This window comes from Lactuca sativa, chromosome 5 (assembly GCF_002870075.4).
Source record: "Lactuca sativa cultivar Salinas chromosome 5, Lsat_Salinas_v11, whole genome shotgun sequence".
NCBI lineage: Eukaryota > Viridiplantae > Streptophyta > Magnoliopsida > Asterales > Asteraceae > Lactuca > Lactuca sativa.
In genome coordinates this window covers 289,221,544-289,237,578 of record NC_056627.2, presented here as the reverse complement: position 1 = coordinate 289,237,578, position 16,035 = coordinate 289,221,544, and the positions used below count along the sequence as shown (strand labels likewise).

The 16,035-nt window shown below is 34.1% G+C and overlaps 3 protein-coding genes across 3 annotated transcripts; 1 reads left to right on the top strand and 2 right to left on the bottom strand.

The window, feature by feature from the left end:
- The first annotated feature begins 3,874 nt into the window (after positions 1-3,874).
- On the top strand, positions 3,875-6,267 carry LOC111910299 (IAA-amino acid hydrolase ILR1-like 4). The gene is made up of 5 exons (XM_023906113.3): positions 3,875-4,339; positions 4,596-4,721; positions 5,029-5,343; positions 5,450-5,578; positions 5,662-6,267. Exons 1-5 carry the CDS (start codon positions 4,004-4,006, stop codon positions 6,049-6,051), a joined length of 1,296 nt encoding a protein of 431 aa, XP_023761881.1. The 5' UTR covers positions 3,875-4,003; the 3' UTR covers positions 6,052-6,267.
- Positions 6,268-6,311: 44 nt separating this feature from the next.
- Positions 6,312-9,052, bottom strand: LOC111910300 (glycosyltransferase BC10). The gene is made up of 2 exons (XM_023906114.3): positions 7,872-9,052; positions 6,312-7,686 (listed from the first exon to the last, which is right to left on the bottom strand). The coding sequence occupies exons 1-2, from the start codon at positions 8,394-8,396 to the stop codon at positions 7,048-7,050; spliced, it is 1,164 nt and encodes a 387-aa protein (XP_023761882.1). The 5' UTR covers positions 8,397-9,052; the 3' UTR covers positions 6,312-7,047.
- A 1,080-nt stretch (positions 9,053-10,132) lies between these two features.
- LOC111910298 (hexokinase-1) lies at positions 10,133-13,783 on the bottom strand. Its single transcript, XM_023906112.3, has 9 exons — positions 13,237-13,783; positions 12,924-13,071; positions 12,642-12,824; positions 12,394-12,468; positions 12,135-12,290; positions 11,948-12,046; positions 11,736-11,866; positions 11,100-11,181; positions 10,133-10,647 (listed from the first exon to the last, which is right to left on the bottom strand). The coding sequence occupies exons 1-9, from the start codon at positions 13,506-13,508 to the stop codon at positions 10,300-10,302; spliced, it is 1,494 nt and encodes a 497-aa protein (XP_023761880.1). The 5' UTR covers positions 13,509-13,783; the 3' UTR covers positions 10,133-10,299.
- Positions 13,784-16,035: the final 2,252 nt, after the last annotated feature.

Below are 16,035 nucleotides of genomic sequence, written 5' to 3'. Positions count from 1 at the left end.
TGTAAAATGCTCATCAGCAACCTTACGAAGACATTGTCGAATGTTGGTGTTGCCCTTCGTTCTGCCATCCCGTAACTGATCAACGCTTTGGCCCGATGAGCCAAGACTTGCATTGTCAAACATATTTTCAATTAATGTGACAATACCGCTCTCTTTCCCCCATGTAGCTAAAGAATTCAATATACAACGATTTTGGGACGATTTCCTGTTCCCAGACCTACGTTCTTGTATGTTCGTAGGCCTAAACACCTGCAAAGTACATCGGGGGAGCAACAACAGCCTAACCCATGATTCAACAGATTCGGGGTGAGCGATCACCTTGTTAAGAGCTGTTTGCAGCGCTTGGGAGAAAGTCATACGACAACTATGAGGTATACTTTTGACGGTCGTGATAGGTGCTTTGAAAACACGATCAAGCAACACAGCATCCAAAGCCATCTCTTCGAGTAATACGGTTTCATGCCCTATGGAAGTTGGCTTTGAAATGCCAATAATGTGTCCACTCATGTCGTCGACCCCGCTAGTAAACTATACGAGGCCATTAGGGTGGTGGCAATAACGACTCAATGCATGAATATCCATACAATTTTATTATGTTTAGAATTATCGATAAAGCTGAAGTATGAAATATGAATACATGATGCCATAAATTATTAAAGGTATGTTAGCAAATAACTTTATTGTTCGTTTTGAAGATCATTTTGAACCGTTTGATTTGAAATAAATTTTAAAAGAAATATATTTGTTTAATTACATCTTAAATGCCTATAAAAGTTAAGGATAAATTTATATATTTATGTAATAAATAACAAAATATTATATTTTTCCAACCTAATATCTAATTTGAGAAATTAAATATCCTTCTTTATTCCTTTCTACATATCATTATGTCCATCTTAAATGATGACATGTCACACAAGTATATTAAAATATTATTATTTTTATTAAATATGACACATGTCATCATTTAGGCTGTGTTTGGCACGCCACAACTAGCTGATAAGTTAGCTTATTTTTCGAGCTTTTTTAAATTGTCATGTTTAGCAAGCCAAAAAGTAGCTGATATGCTAGCTTTTTAAATTTTTTTCTCAATATACCCTTAATTAATTACAAAAAACGTATTCTTCTAAATGTTATTTTATATCTTTTTGCTAGCTTATCATCTAGTTTTTACCAAACGTTATTTTTTATCCGCTAACTTATAAGCTAGCAACCAACTTTTCAGTTATCAGTTAGCTTTTCAGCTAGTCTGCCAAACATAGTCTTAAGATGGATAGAAGGATATATATATATATATATATATATATATATATATATATATATATATATATATATATATATATATATATATATATATATATATATATATATATATATATATATATATATATATATATATATATATATATATAGGATTATATTTAATTTCTCATCATATATATTATTTATAAGCTTTCAAAATATCATATTTATCTATTTTATTTTTTTAGTGTGAGTTATTAAGCCATTGATAATTTGGTATTGATTAATACTTATCTTTAGTTCGTTCATTAAAACCTTATTTTGATTTGAGATTGGTTTTCTTTAATTATAAGAGGTTTGATTTGATTAAATTAAATTAAATTGATTAAATTAAATTAAATTGACATCTTCTTACTCAAAATAAATCAGCCTAAAATATTCTCTTTAGATAATTTCATTAATAGACAAAATTGCAAAAATAGTACTGGTAGGTAAAATTTTGTAGTTTTGGTCTAAAAAGTTTTAGTGGTGCATTACTAGTCCAAAATTAGACTTTTTTTTATTGTTTTTAGTCCCTATCAACATGAAAAGACTATTATACCCCTTATATTTGGTTTTTTAATTACGTTATATTCATTTTACTACTTTTAATTAAATAAAAATAAAAAAGAGGTCATCCCCTCTCTCTCTTACGATCCCCTTCTACCACTTCTTCCCCCTCCTGTAATTCAATTCAACCACTACCTCCCTCCCATGGTTGGATCTAGACAACGAAACCAAGAAACAACTAGAATTAGCCTACCCTCCATCGGAGATATGGTTTTCCAAACAGAGTCGACGTCGAAGCCAGAGTTTGCATATCGATGCTACGGTTTGCAAAACAAAAATGGTGAACACCTACATCACAACCACCTGTGTCCGCCTATATTCCAACCGAATCACCACAAACCTTGTTTTCTATCATTCCTAATTTAGTGTGTGTTGATTTCAAGAGTTTTTGCCATGGATTACATGTGTGTGTGTCGATTTTAAGCTTTTTTGCCAATCATTTGTGGAGGACGACAATTGTCGTTTCAACGGTTGAAGGCAATCAGAGGTGGAAACGAAGAATGCATACAAAGGAAAGTGGTGTAGGTGGCGATGGAGAAGGCAAGCGAAGACGACCACAATTGTCAAATTCCTCTCAGACTTCGTCGTTGCTTAGTCTTACTGCGGCGAACATATCTGACAAAAATGTGTGCAAACCCTAATTCCGATCTCCACTACGCCGTCACTGCCCTTCTTCGATACTGTTGGTGGCGACGGAAGGGAGTAGTTTGCCAGTGGCCGGTGGAAGGTGGGGTGAGAAACTTTTAGTTTAGGCAGTGGGAGGTGGGACTGCGAAATTTTCATATTAGAGAGAGGCGGTGGAAGGTGGGGCTGAGAAAATTTCAACTTAGAGAGAGGCGATGGGAGGTGGAGCTGTTGTCGTTGTTAGAGGCAAGGCCAACGGTGGAGGTTAGGTCTAGCCAGTAAAGAAGGAAGATCGAGAGAGGGATAAGGGTGGAGACTGGGGATGACGACTTAGGTGGGATCTTGGGATTTTTTTGGTTTATTTAATTAAAAGAATAAGAAATCTTAAGAAAAATACATAAAAAGAAATTAAAAAATATTTTTAGGGGCATATTAGTCATTTTAGGCGGGGTGTGAACCATAATCACACAAAAATATCAATCAGAGGAACCAAAACCACATAATATATTTAAAATTGGACCACTGATGCACCACCAAATTTTTTTGGACTACAACCACATGTCTTTAACAACCAAAGGGACCATTTTTGCAATTGTGTCCCGTTACTAAATTTATTTTGATTTGTGCTTAAATTGACTTAATGCTAACATAAATGAATTAATATGCTATGTGACAAAGGAGTACTTTATACACTGATGCATCGATAATTCCTACATTAATCTCATTTACTTTTTTCTCATAAAATGCGACATCCATTATGTGGGGTTAAATGTTTTTAACCATAAAAGTGTGAAAAATACTTACGTACTTTATTGGTATTTCATTGTGAAACCCGTGTTAAAAAGTAACAATAATTACAATTCAAAATGTAAGACTTTCTTTTGTAAGAGTCCTACTGAAAGGGCCATGCTAAAAAGTCATCATTTCATGATGAAAATGTCCTACGAAATGTCTATCGCCGTGAGAAATGTAAAGACTTTTAATCAGGGGCCAAGAACATTTAGTAGTGTCAAAGATTATGCTAATTTACGTGTAAAAGATTTTTTTTCTGGCAAAAAAACATAAACTGGTCAGTAACATATTTCACAAGGGATAATAATATTTCCCAGGATGATGAACATTTCGAAATGCAAAGAAACAGAAATTGTTTTGATCATTTCGCAAAAACCATCAAGTAAGGTAGTTTTCCATTTTAGTATTTTATAGTGTCCCTGTATTTAAAAAAAAACACTTAAAATGGCTAAATTTACATTATTATTATTATTTTTTTGTTAAAATAAGTATCTAAATAATAATAAAAAAGTGAATAGCCCACGTGGTATTTCCGTAAACGCACATGTACTAACCTCGAAAAGCGATTCCTCGTGGCCAAAATGAGATATTTAATAGCCGTCGGAGCCGTACCCAAACTCACTTCCCTCATCCCAATTTTCACTCGCCGACTGTTTCTTTTATATCCTTTTTTTACACTCTTTCGTGTCGTCGTATTCCTTTTCATCAACTAATGCACCCATCTTCATAGCAAAACATGGATTTACCCAAATGGATTTCTGTAATTTTGATTTTTTCCATATTCAAACCCCAAATCTCGATTGGGGTTTCTGATATTTCGAAACAATTTCTCAAACTTGCTAAAGAAGATGAGGTTTTCGATTGGATGGTGGGGATTAGGAGAAGGATACACGAGAATCCTGAATTAGGTTACGAAGAGTTTGAAACCAGTAAAATTATCAGAGACGAGTTAGATAAATTGGGTATTGATTATAAGTATCCAGTTGCAGTTACCGGCGTTATCGGTTATATAGGCTCCGGTGAACCTCCTTTTGTTGCTATCAGGGCAGATATGGATGCTCTTCTCATGCAGGTTTTATTCATTTAAATCTTATGCTTCTTTATTACTAGTTTGTTGTGTTTGTGTTTATTGCTAGTACAGATAATTAAGGTAACCTCGTTGACTTTTTGATACAAACTTGGACTCTTGCTGTATGTTTGACCTTTTTCATCTTGACTGAAACAACAGCTATACAGTTTTGATTACTAGTCTAAGATTGTTATGGGAAATCTGTTGACTTTTGATAGAAACTTAATTATTGTACGTTTGACTTTGATTTTGAGATTAGGAAATGGTGGAATGGGAACACAAGAGTAAAGTTTCTGGAAAGATGCATGCTTGTGGCCATGATGCTCATGTCACTATGCTTCTTGGTGCAGCTAAGATTCTAAAAGATCATAGCCATCTTTTGAAGGTTTGTTAATTCAGTTTTTTTAGCCTTAAATGCAACATACTTTCATTGATCCCTTCATTATAGCATCCTGCTTTCATTTCTTCCTTTTATCACATTGTACTTTGAAAAAATAAAAGTACAATTTCAACTTCTTTGTTATTAGGACATAAAATTGCTCAAAAAATTGTTTGTATTTGGATGACACTGCTGTAATTGAGGTGTATTTTTCAAAGCACAATGCTCTAATAATACACGAATCAATGAAAGCACATTGCTATTTCTTGCATCCAACCCTTAAAATTTGTTTTTTTTTTTTTTAAATAATCAGGGGACAGTGGTTCTTGTTTTCCAACCAGCAGAGGAAGGGGGTGGAGGGGCAATACGGGTAATAGACAGCGGAGTTCTAGAAAATGTGAAAGCAATATTTGGTCTACATGTATCTCCAGGGTTACCTTTAGGTGAAGTGTCCTCTAAATCAGGTACCCTTTTGGCTGGAAGTGGCTTCTTTGAAGCTGTGATAACTGGAAAAGGAGGTCATGCAGCCATTCCACAACATTCAATAGATCCTATTTTAGCAGCTTCAAATGTTGTTGTTAGTTTACAACATCTGGTCTCACGAGAAGCCGATCCTCTTGATTCTCAAGTAAGCTAAAAACTTGTTATCCTCATCATCAAATCAAGAAATAGCAATGTACTTAATGTCTTAATAAGAAAAGAAAAATCAAAAGTAAAATGCTATTTTTTTGCAGGTAGTTACAGTTGCTAAGTTCCAAGGTGGTGGTGCTTTCAATGTTATTCCAGATTCAGTCACCATTGGTGGCACCTTTCGAGCTTTTTCTAAAGAAAGTTTCATGCATCTCAAGCAGCGGATCGAGGAGGTAAAGGTTTTTGATGAAATAAAATATAAATGCATGTACATATTTATAAAAATGAAGCTAATTTATTTATTGAAAAAAAACAGGTTATTATAGGGCAAGCAACAGTACAAAGGTGCAATGCGAGTGTTGAGTTCTCTTCAAAAGACAAACCTTTTTTTCCTGCTACCATAAATGATGAAGGATTGCATAAGCACTTTGTAAAAGTTGCAGGGGATGTTGTTGGAGCTTCTAATGTTAAAAGTATGTTACCATTAATGGGATCAGAGGATTTTTCGTGTTACCAAGAGGTGATACCTGGTTATTTCTACTTTCTTGGAATGAAGAGTGAATCGAATAAAAATCCTGTATCTGTTCATTCTCCATTTTTTGAAATTAATGAAGATATACTTCCGTTTGGTGCTGCAATGCATGCTTCTTTAGTTGCTAACTACCTCATTGATGTTCAAACTTCAGAAACTCATGATGAATTGTAAATATCTTTTTTTTTTCTTCATGTATTGTTTTTCTTGAGGACTAGTTTGGTTCATGTGCCATTGTTGTATCATTTTAAAGAACGTTTACAGTTTATCACATAAGGGTATACTATTATGGTCATCAAATTTGTTTATAATTGATGTCATAAACTATTTATCCATTTAAACATACTTTTATGCTTCTTCATTGTGAATAAAATTCTCTCATTTGCCATGCTTTTAAAGCGTTGTAGGATATTTTTTAAGGGTGTGGAGGATTCTAAGTTACAATTATGTACCCCAAAGTGTAGGGTCTTTGAGTGTGAAGTTATTGGAAATGGCAGAGGTCTTAGGTAAAAGAAGAGTGGGCATTGCAAGAGACTACCAAGAGTGGAAAGGGGCATGAGCTAGAGAGTGTAATTGATATAAGTTGTGATATGTAAACTTAGAGGAGATAGAAGATGTTGTGTGATAGGGGGTAACCTAAGAAAATGGGTTCTTGAGGTCGATGTAACATTTAAGTATATACTTTAAATATCTGATTCTACTTTAAATCACAAAAATACTTTGAAAACATCCCAACACCATATCATACTACTAGATCAACCATGACCCATTTAAGTATATACTTTAATGCTTCTTTGCTGTGAACAACATATCCCATTTGGTATGCAATTGAAGTGCTGTAAACTGACTTTCATGCAAAGAGTTACAAGCTCTTAAAACTGATTATCATGATTTGAAGTCAGAATAATGAACAAATTCTTTGCCTAAACTGATGAGGATTCTGAGTTTCTAATCAAAATAACCAGATTCGAACAATCAATTTAGGAGTTGCTATAAGAAAACAGATAATCAGAACAAATGTAAGATTACCTAACTGTCCCTAGCTTTGAACATCTAATTCTGCTTCAAAAATGCACACCAAACACCCACCCAATCATAAATGATAAAACCATGATCCATGCTGCCATTAGTGATCTACTTATTGAAATAAAGATGAGAAATAACCTGAAATCAGTAGCCAAAAAACTGTGCAGAGTTCTGCAGTAGTATATCCAGAGCATTAGGAGCAAACTTTCTTGCAAAAAGGAAGCAAACTGAAGTTGGCTGGTTATTATAAACACATGTATGGTGTTGCTGAATTTTCCTGAAAAATTCCAATGTCACATCATTCTTCCCAAAAGTAGCAGGATGAGCACCACCCCTTGACCAGTCAACATATGTAAGTGTCCTATTCGCCAATAAATATGGACTCTCAATAGTCAGCATTGTTGGGAAATAATGTTCATCAACATAACAATCTGGTGTGCAAAACTGCTCGAATTTGGGATAATATTTGAGATCTTTTATGATATCAACTGCTAGTTTCCTATTAGCTTCAAACCATTGAGACCCTTTTCGCCATTGGTCAATGTTGACCTCAGGTAACATTTTATCATCATATCTGCCCCTACCATAAGGCCCAGGCTCATCAAATGCACCCATGAAACTGAATCTAGATCTTGATATGTAGTGATAGATAATGCTGAATTTCTGAAGAGGAATGCAGGCTTCTGATAATAGAACAAACCACTCGTTTGAGATGTCTAACAATGCATTGGCTAGAAGTCTTCTTTCTGCATCACACATACTCATCATTCCCCATTCCACCACCTACATAAAAAAGTAAGAAAATGAATATTTTTTTCTATGCTCTAAACAAGAGAATAAAGAAAGAATCTAATACTCAAAGTATATTTGATTGGGGTAGGTTGTGGGGAATCTTTGAGACCATTTTCCCAACAAAATGTTGGAAAACCACAGATGATCAAGAAAGAAGGAAGATAATGGTGGCTAACCTGACTAGGAACTTGTTTCTGATAGAAGACTGAAGAGGTTGAAAAGTTTGCACGATATGAAGGCATTGTGTGGACATAAATGGTATAAAATTCTTCATTCCCTTTGAAAAACCTCTCCCATAGTGGTGCCAATGGTAAAGGTCCTCTTGTCAAGAACATGAATGCAATCTTTGGAGATCTTTTAAAAGGGTAGTCTTTGATCTGAGGAACAAATGAAGCTCTCCAGAATAGCTCACTATCATCCAATGTGTGCATATAAGTTGATGGAGGCTCAATCCAGTTCTGTAAACTATTGGATTCTTGAAAACAAGACTGTATTAAGGTCTGTGCTCCTGAAATTATATTCTGAGTGCCTAGATATCGGATCTTGAACATATTTATGATTGAAAAGCCAATGCAAATACCTATAAACAATAACATGAATCCTAGTAATCTCATAGGGAAACACCTGGATTGATTTGTTACTCTGATTGAGTTGATGGTGGGTGCTTTCCCTTCCTCCATTGCCACTATCCTCAACTGCATTTTGCCAGAGATGAGAAAAAAAAATGCAGATTTGTTCACTGAGACAATTTCACAAACACCTTGTGTGCTTCACTTCACACGTCCCCCGCACATTACAAAATCGGATCCAACACTCACATTGCAAACATGCACACTTTTTAGGGAAGTAATCCTGGCCCATGCCATGAAAATCAAACACGCACATGGGAATATCGACAAGAAATAGAAAATTCAAAAACTTTTCTAACCCAACATCCCTGCGCATATAAAAGAGCCACGAATCATCTGGACTTTCTGATGTAGAAAGAAGGGTAAATTTTTTAAATTGATGTAGTGTGTTTCCTTTTTAAGTGCAACCGGTGCGATCGGTGAATGTGCACGGCGAGGCAACAGACGGGAAATGAAGAATAAAAAGAGGTTACGAATTTAATGGCAGAATTAAACAATGGATTGCTCTGTTTTTCACATACTTTATACGGACGGATCAAATCGTTCAGTCAAAGCGTAATAACAGTGATTGCTAAGAAGTTGAACGGATTTCGTATCGTCGCGATGGAATGATGATCGACAACGATCATGGAAGACTAATATTTACCGATCACCATGTGTCCTGTTCCAGATGGGGGTTCCGAGTAAGCGAAAGTGACAACATGGGAGCCGTTTTTGTAGCTTCAAATGCTTGTTCTAGATGGTTTTTAATTTTTTAATTGTCTACTTCAAAAATTATTTACTTTATGTAATTGATCAGTTATGATATTTTTGTAACAGTATTGAACTATTAATTGAATTAAAAAAAATTATAAAAAAAATTAATCAGAAAAAGTATATGTATTGCATATCAACAGATTTTGTCGTTTAAAACATATATTATTAGTGTTTCAAATAGTAGAAAAACTATATCATTTAAACATAACGATTGACAAAAATAAAATTTAATAGCCGCAAACTCTAAATAATTTTTTTAGTTAGTTTTAGAAAATTAAAAAGTTAATTTCAAAAGCATCAACTTTATTAAATGTTATATAAATAAAAATAATTTATAATTATAATATAGTGACAAATCTTAGAAAAAATCTATATATATATATATATATATATATATATATATATATATATATATATATATATATATATATATATATATATATATATATATATATATATATATATATATATATATATTTGTTTTGTGCATTAAAAGCTCTAACATATTTTCATCAACCATTAAAAAAACCCTTATATTATTTGAAATTTTATAATTTAGTTCATTGTAACGAACATCATTTATGGTGTCAATCTCAAATCTTAAATTAGACAATTTAAAAAATATGACGTTTTTTAATATACTAAAAAAATAGTATAATGGTCTTTTTAAGAACTTATTGAAAATATATTGGATTTTTTTTAAGATTTGTCCTATAATATATCATATTATCATTTTAAATAAAATATTCTCTTATGGAATGAAAAATCGTTGCAGGAAAAGAAATCAACTTTCATAAACAAACTCTCCATTCCATTTATTTTTGACAAACAAACTTAACTTCCTTTTATTATTTTATTATGTCAAAATGCTTATACAGGTCACCCAACTATAGAAAGAGGGAGATATTAAGAAGTTTCATAATTTCAGTTAAATTATATTTGCATAAAAGCCTGTGACAAAACTAAATATATGGTCAATGTTTTTTTTTTGGGTCTAGGCAAAATAAACTTGTTCTATTAGATATATTTCTTACAAGTTTTTTCGAGTTAGATTTTTCAAATCAAACTTGCTTTATCAAGCAGAATTTTAATAGATAATCTAGCCCTTTGGTACATATTCTACAATACCATAATTCAAGAATTAATTCACTATAGAAGTCTCTTCACATAGCAACATTTTTCACTTCTATAATAATTATATATATTTTAATCCCTTTTCTTACGAACCATCAACCTCAAGATATTGAGAATGAGAGGCGGCAAGAAGAGCCGCCCCGATTCCTGACCCATCGTTCGAGTGTACAAGCTTAATAGTATCTGAAACTTTATCACCTACAAGTTCATGTAGTGCACTCTCCATACATTTACTGTATTCGGTGTAGTGTTCATATAACCCCCCGTCCATTGCTATGACTGTGTTTGGTGTTTCCCCTTCTCTAACCGTATCCCTTCCTAATTTCTTTAAAATTCCCAAAATCCCGGAAGCAGCAAGACGAGCTCCTCGTGTGGCGATTATATTGCAAAGCTCGACTACAACCCTTCGTGTCTTGAGGGATGTGTTGGATATCTGCACCAAAGCAGTGTTTATGCTAGACGCTGGCTCTGATACCATGTTGGTTATGTGAAGTCATGAGTTCTCTTTCCCTTAAGGTAGAGGAGGGAGAGAGACTCCGATATATATAGAGGCAAATGAGACGGTGTGACTTAAACATCTAACAAAGGTTACATTTTTGTTCCTCGAGTATAACTGATTTTTGCAATTTTGGTCCTAAAAGCTTTTTATTGCAATGTTGGTCCTGATTTGAGGCTTTTGATCCTTGTTACAAGTAAAAAAAAACTATAATTTTGGTCCCTAGGACCAAAAATAGTAATTTTATTTGGAACAACGACCAAAACGTTACAAAATCCTAAAATAAGGACCAAAGTTGCACGAGAAAACCTTTAGGGACCGAAATTGAAAAAAATCAACTATACTTTGTGATAAAAAAAATGTAATCATTTCATAATTAAATATTGTACCTCTAAAATGTCTTTCATTTTGTTTCCGACCACTCGTAGATCGGAGGATGTGTCGTGATGCATTGCCGACATCTCAGGTGTCCTGTGGATTGGAAAAAATGAAAAAATGTTTTTTTCTTGTGAAAGTTTGAAGTGGATCGCGATGTCATAAGATAATCATGGGCTAAATAAAAGAAAAAGCAACGTACTTTCATTAATACTTTCAATCCTTTCTATTATAGCATTCTACTTTCAACTTTTTCTTATTAAGACATTGTACTTTGAAAATATTATCAAATCGTAGCATTATACTTCCATTTTCATTTTCTTATTAAGCCAGTATACATTGAAAAGTCTACCCAATTATAGCACTGGAAATTGATTTGTATTTAAATGACATTGTTATAGCGGGGTAGATTTTTCAAAGCACAATGTTGCAGTATGAAGAAATGAAAGTAGAATGTTATAGTAAACAAATCAATAAAAGTACATTGCTACTTCCCGCATTTACCCCTTTGATTTTACTCTCTAAGCATGTGTTTCTGTATTGGTTGCTAGAACACACCTAGTATGCTTCCATTCTACCTCACTCATCCATTGAAATAGCCAAAAAAAATGTATGAAATCATAAACTTTAAAAAACAAAAAAAAAAATACCTCAAAATAAACGGGGTTTTTAGTTTCTGGGGAACTATAACACCAAAAAGTGCAGCCTCATCAGCCATTCTATATAAAACTCTTCGAAGAAGTTCTCCAAGATACATTCCCGAAATCATTTTTTCAAATATCTACCAACAAAATGCATTAATAGCAATGAATTAATTCTGTCGCTAAAAATACCATTACCCATTTATGATATTAACATTCACCTGTTCGTTAGGGTTCAAACTTTCAACATCAAGTGCATTATCATACTCCGTTAACGGAAGCTGTGAAGATCTGAAGTTACCCCACTCCATGTTGACAACCTTTACAAAAAAAATAATTACCGACCGTAAATAATAAATCTTTTTGACACCGAAAGTAGAATGCTATAAAAGGAAATGTAGGGTCCACCATCTCGCCGGATTTAGGGGGCGGGCCGTGCCATTTTGGTATACCCTGAGCGCGCTCCACGTAAGCTGCATTTGATCCAGTTCCCAAGATTACCGCGATAACAACGTCTTTATTGTCGTATCTACCCCCGGCTAATGTCCCCACTGTATCATTCACCTAGGTTTAAATTTGGATGTTATTTCTCACAAAATGGAAGGTTATATTGAATTATAAGAATAAAAATATATGGTGTTTTTTTTTTTAATTGAAATGAAGTTACCAATGCGGAAACACGCATATCGACACCTTGACGTTTCATTGCATGTGTTAGTTCCGCAACTACATCTTGACCGACCTATGTAATGAAATAAGCAGTGTAATGTAATTTAATCAAAATCATGAATTTGGATTAACAAAATTATCAACGGTCAATTTGTTTCGGGTACTTGAATGGAATGGATGATTCCACTACTTCTAGAATTTCATTTACTAAGAGAGAAGGGAAAAGGGAATGGAAACGCTAATTACCATGTCGTGAATAGAGAATCCTTTAGTCCATCGCATGAGACTCCCGGAATCAATCGATAATTGCATCACCGGAAACGAGAATGTGAAACCTAACTCCCTCTGTCGCCCAGGAGGAAGATGAAACTTGTCACCTTCATCGGCTACGAATTTTGCAAGTTCGGCTGCGATATAATCAAAAAGGGCCTAAAAAATGTAAAAACAGTTAACTTTCAGATCCCGGCGACCAATTCCGGCGAGCTTTTACTTATAAACGGATATAGGATAAGATATCGAGGGGATTACTTGTGAAGTTCCGATCATCAACTGTGGAGGAATTGAAACCTCGGCAAACTCTTGAGATTTGATACCGGATTTCCCTGCCAATTGCACTCGCAACACCCGGAAGTTTGTTCCTCCGAGATCCAATGCGTAATACACGCCTTCTTCGTCACTAAACAGAGAAATTTTATTCAGGATCGAGACTAATTAGATTTAAACCAAAATTCAATAATCATTTTGAAATCGTAAATAAATATAATTTCAATCTGTTTACGGTTTATCCAAATAAAGATAGGTTTATGATTCATGTACGCAAATTGAATGGATAATTAGTTACCCAGTGGGAAGATTATCAACGTAGCTGATGAGCATCTTGAGTTTGCTACCACCTTCAGAAGCAAGTCCAGCATGCATTTCAACGGTCATGGCGTCAGCTATCTGCTTCAACTTAGCGTTGGATGTTGCACACTTGTCTTCTAATTCTTTAAGAATTTCCACCGTTTTAACCCACCGTCTCGAGCTCCGCACATGGTGGCGCACAATCAGTGAGGCCGCAGCACAAATTGCAACCCCACCTATCACCGCAGCTCCCACCGCAACTTTTCCCATCACAAACGACGAAAGTGTACAGAGAAACAGTAAAGTTATCGGATGGTGATAGTAGTGATCATTCACCAATTGATTTGACGATTGAAGCTAGAAAGGACAAGTGACCTGTTTGATTTGATTGAAGAAGAAAACCCTATACGATTGGTGGGTGTAACAGGAAGTAATTGGAGAACAGAAAAGGGAAAAGGTGGTTTAACATAAAAATGGAAGAAAAAGGAGGTGGTGGAAAGTGGCCAGTGGCTGCCAGATCCTTAACGGTTTCTCTTTTACTTCTTACCGGAAAAACAACTACACGTTGGATCCCTTTTTCGAATCAATTTCAACGGTCCTTAATGTCACCAAAATTCAAATAAAGTAACGATATATTTGAGCTAAACGTGCACAATAGTGATATACTCTATTCTTATAATTTGTAAGATTATATATTTTTTTATCCCATTTCAGATAATTATAATATCCTCATTTTATGCAGAACAGCAAAAAAAAAATATTGTAGTTTTATTTTGTTATAGGACGAGCAAAAACCTCACCACAACTAAAATTAATCGCAAAAACCGTAACCGTAATAAAAATAGTAATAAATACCGATGGTGAGGTTTTATGTTTTTCAAAAACTATAAATTTGCGGTGTGGTGCGGTTATTAGTTTTTAAAAACCACACCGTATCGCATATAATATATACAATTTTTTATTAACGATTAATATATTAAATATTAAAAATAAGATAACTTTTATGGATGAAAGAATGATAAAATTCTAGAAGACAAAAATGTTGATTTTTTGTTATGTTTAACTTTAAAAAATGATGAAATTTGACAATTTTAAGATGTTTATTTTTAATTACTAGTGATTTGATGTTTTTAAGATATCAGTCTTTTGTGATTTAAGTTAATTGTCTTATACGTTATGCTTTTTTTACAAGTAATATGTTTAAACTCTTAAAACCGTTTGAATTTTAAACTGCAATTAAAAACCACAAAAAATAACCGTACAAAATTTATGCCGTTAATAACCGAAACATAACAAAACAAAACCACCCCGCAAAAATAACCGTCTAACCGCATTGCAAAAATAACTGCACCAAAAAGTTTTGAAAATGGATTAACTGCATTTGCAGTTAGTGGTAAGATTTTGGCCAATAACCGTAGGGCGCTCACCCCTACTTTGTTATAACTTAATGGTTTGAATGAATATCTAAACACCATGTGAATGCATATGAATTTAGGGACGATTTGGATAATTGTTAACCATTCAAGCAGCCAATCAAAAAATTTGTGAAAAAATACAGATATATTCCAGGAACATTTGCATATGTGTTTCAAAGCTTCAACAATTACAAGAGTAAAAACAACAAAACATGAAGACAAAAAATAATAATAATATCACTAACAAAATGAAACGCTAAAACTAAGGAAAAATTAGCCAACTTTGAGAAACACCAAATGCAATAACGAAACTATGAATGAACACCAAAAGCAACAACCAACCTTAAGGGGACACCTTTTAAAGCAACCAACTTAGAGAAAGAAAAAATATAACATCCAAAATGAATATACATCCTACTCTTATTTTGATCAAATACTTATGAAAAATCAATGGGTAAAAAAATATTTTTCTTATTTTAATCAAATATTGATAAAAAAAAAATTCCTAATCGTAGGGGAAAAAAACTAAAATGGTGAGTATTTGTCTCGGTCCAGCAAATGAAAGGGGAGGACCAAATCAGCTCCAAAGCTTGGACCGAGTCCTTGATGGTAAAGTCCATATCAAACATGATGATTACCTTTTTTTTTGGACTGGGTCCCCTGTTGGTGTAACACCCGGTTCTTGACCATCCCTGTCCCCATCCCCAAGTGTCTAACCTTGTCCCCATCCCCGACGGATGCGGGGAATTAAATCCCCTCCCCTTTGTATTTTGGGCTTTTCCCCAGCCCATCCCCGCCCATCCCCAACTCATCCCAATCTATCAACATAATAAACTCAACTTAAAAAAACAAGTTTAATAAATAATCAAAACCATATGGCATAATTAGATTCTGTTTACATCAATCGTAATGTTTAACAAGCATCAAAACTAAAAGTGACGATTTGGTATACAGATCGTCAAACAAAGTGACGATTGATGAACTCTTGGAACTGGGAACATAATTTGGTATATGGACTCTATCTCTGATGTTCTAATATAGATCAATTCATTTTAGTGGACTTAATTCAAAATAAATAAATGATATATATATATATATTATATATATATATATATATATATATATATATATATATATATATATATATATATATATATATATATAGTCATCAAAGCGGGGGCGGGGCGGGTTGGGGATTGTTATACCCGACCCCATCCCCGGTTTTAGCATAATAGGGATCCCCAGCCTCGTACCCGGTACCCGTTTTGGCGGGGAATACTCGTCCCCGATTGGGGCGGGGAACCCCCGTTTTTGCGGGGAATATCCGTCCCCGACTGGGGCGGGTCAACCGGGTTCCCCACCAGGTCGGGTGAAATTTCCAT

Bases quoted from the DNA above. Each gene is read 5' to 3' on its own strand.
- LOC111910299 (XM_023906113.3), top strand. From the start codon at position 4,004: ATGGATTTACCCAAATGGATTTCTGTAATTTTGATTTTTTCCATATTC. The intron at 4,722-5,028 runs GTTTGTTAATTC...TTAAATAATCAG, and splicing joins ATCATAGCCATCTTTTGAAG to GGGACAGTGGTTCTTGTTTT. The intron at 5,344-5,449 runs GTAAGCTAAAAA...ATTTTTTTGCAG, and splicing joins CCGATCCTCTTGATTCTCAA to GTAGTTACAGTTGCTAAGTT.
- LOC111910300 (XM_023906114.3), bottom strand. From the start codon at position 8,396: ATGCAGTTGAGGATAGTGGCAATGGAGGAAGGGAAAGCACCCACCATC. The intron at 7,687-7,871 runs GTTAGCCACCAT...TTTTTTATGTAG, and splicing joins AGAAACAAGTTCCTAGTCAG to GTGGTGGAATGGGGAATGAT.
- LOC111910298 (XM_023906112.3), bottom strand. From the start codon at position 13,508: ATGGGAAAAGTTGCGGTGGGAGCTGCGGTGATAGGTGGGGTTGCAATT. The intron at 12,825-12,923 runs GTAATCCCCTCG...TACATTTTTTAG, and splicing joins TGATGATCGGAACTTCACAA to GCCCTTTTTGATTATATCGC. The intron at 11,182-11,735 runs GTATTTTTTTTT...TCCAATCCACAG, and splicing joins AAAACCCCGTTTATTTTGAG to GACACCTGAGATGTCGGCAA.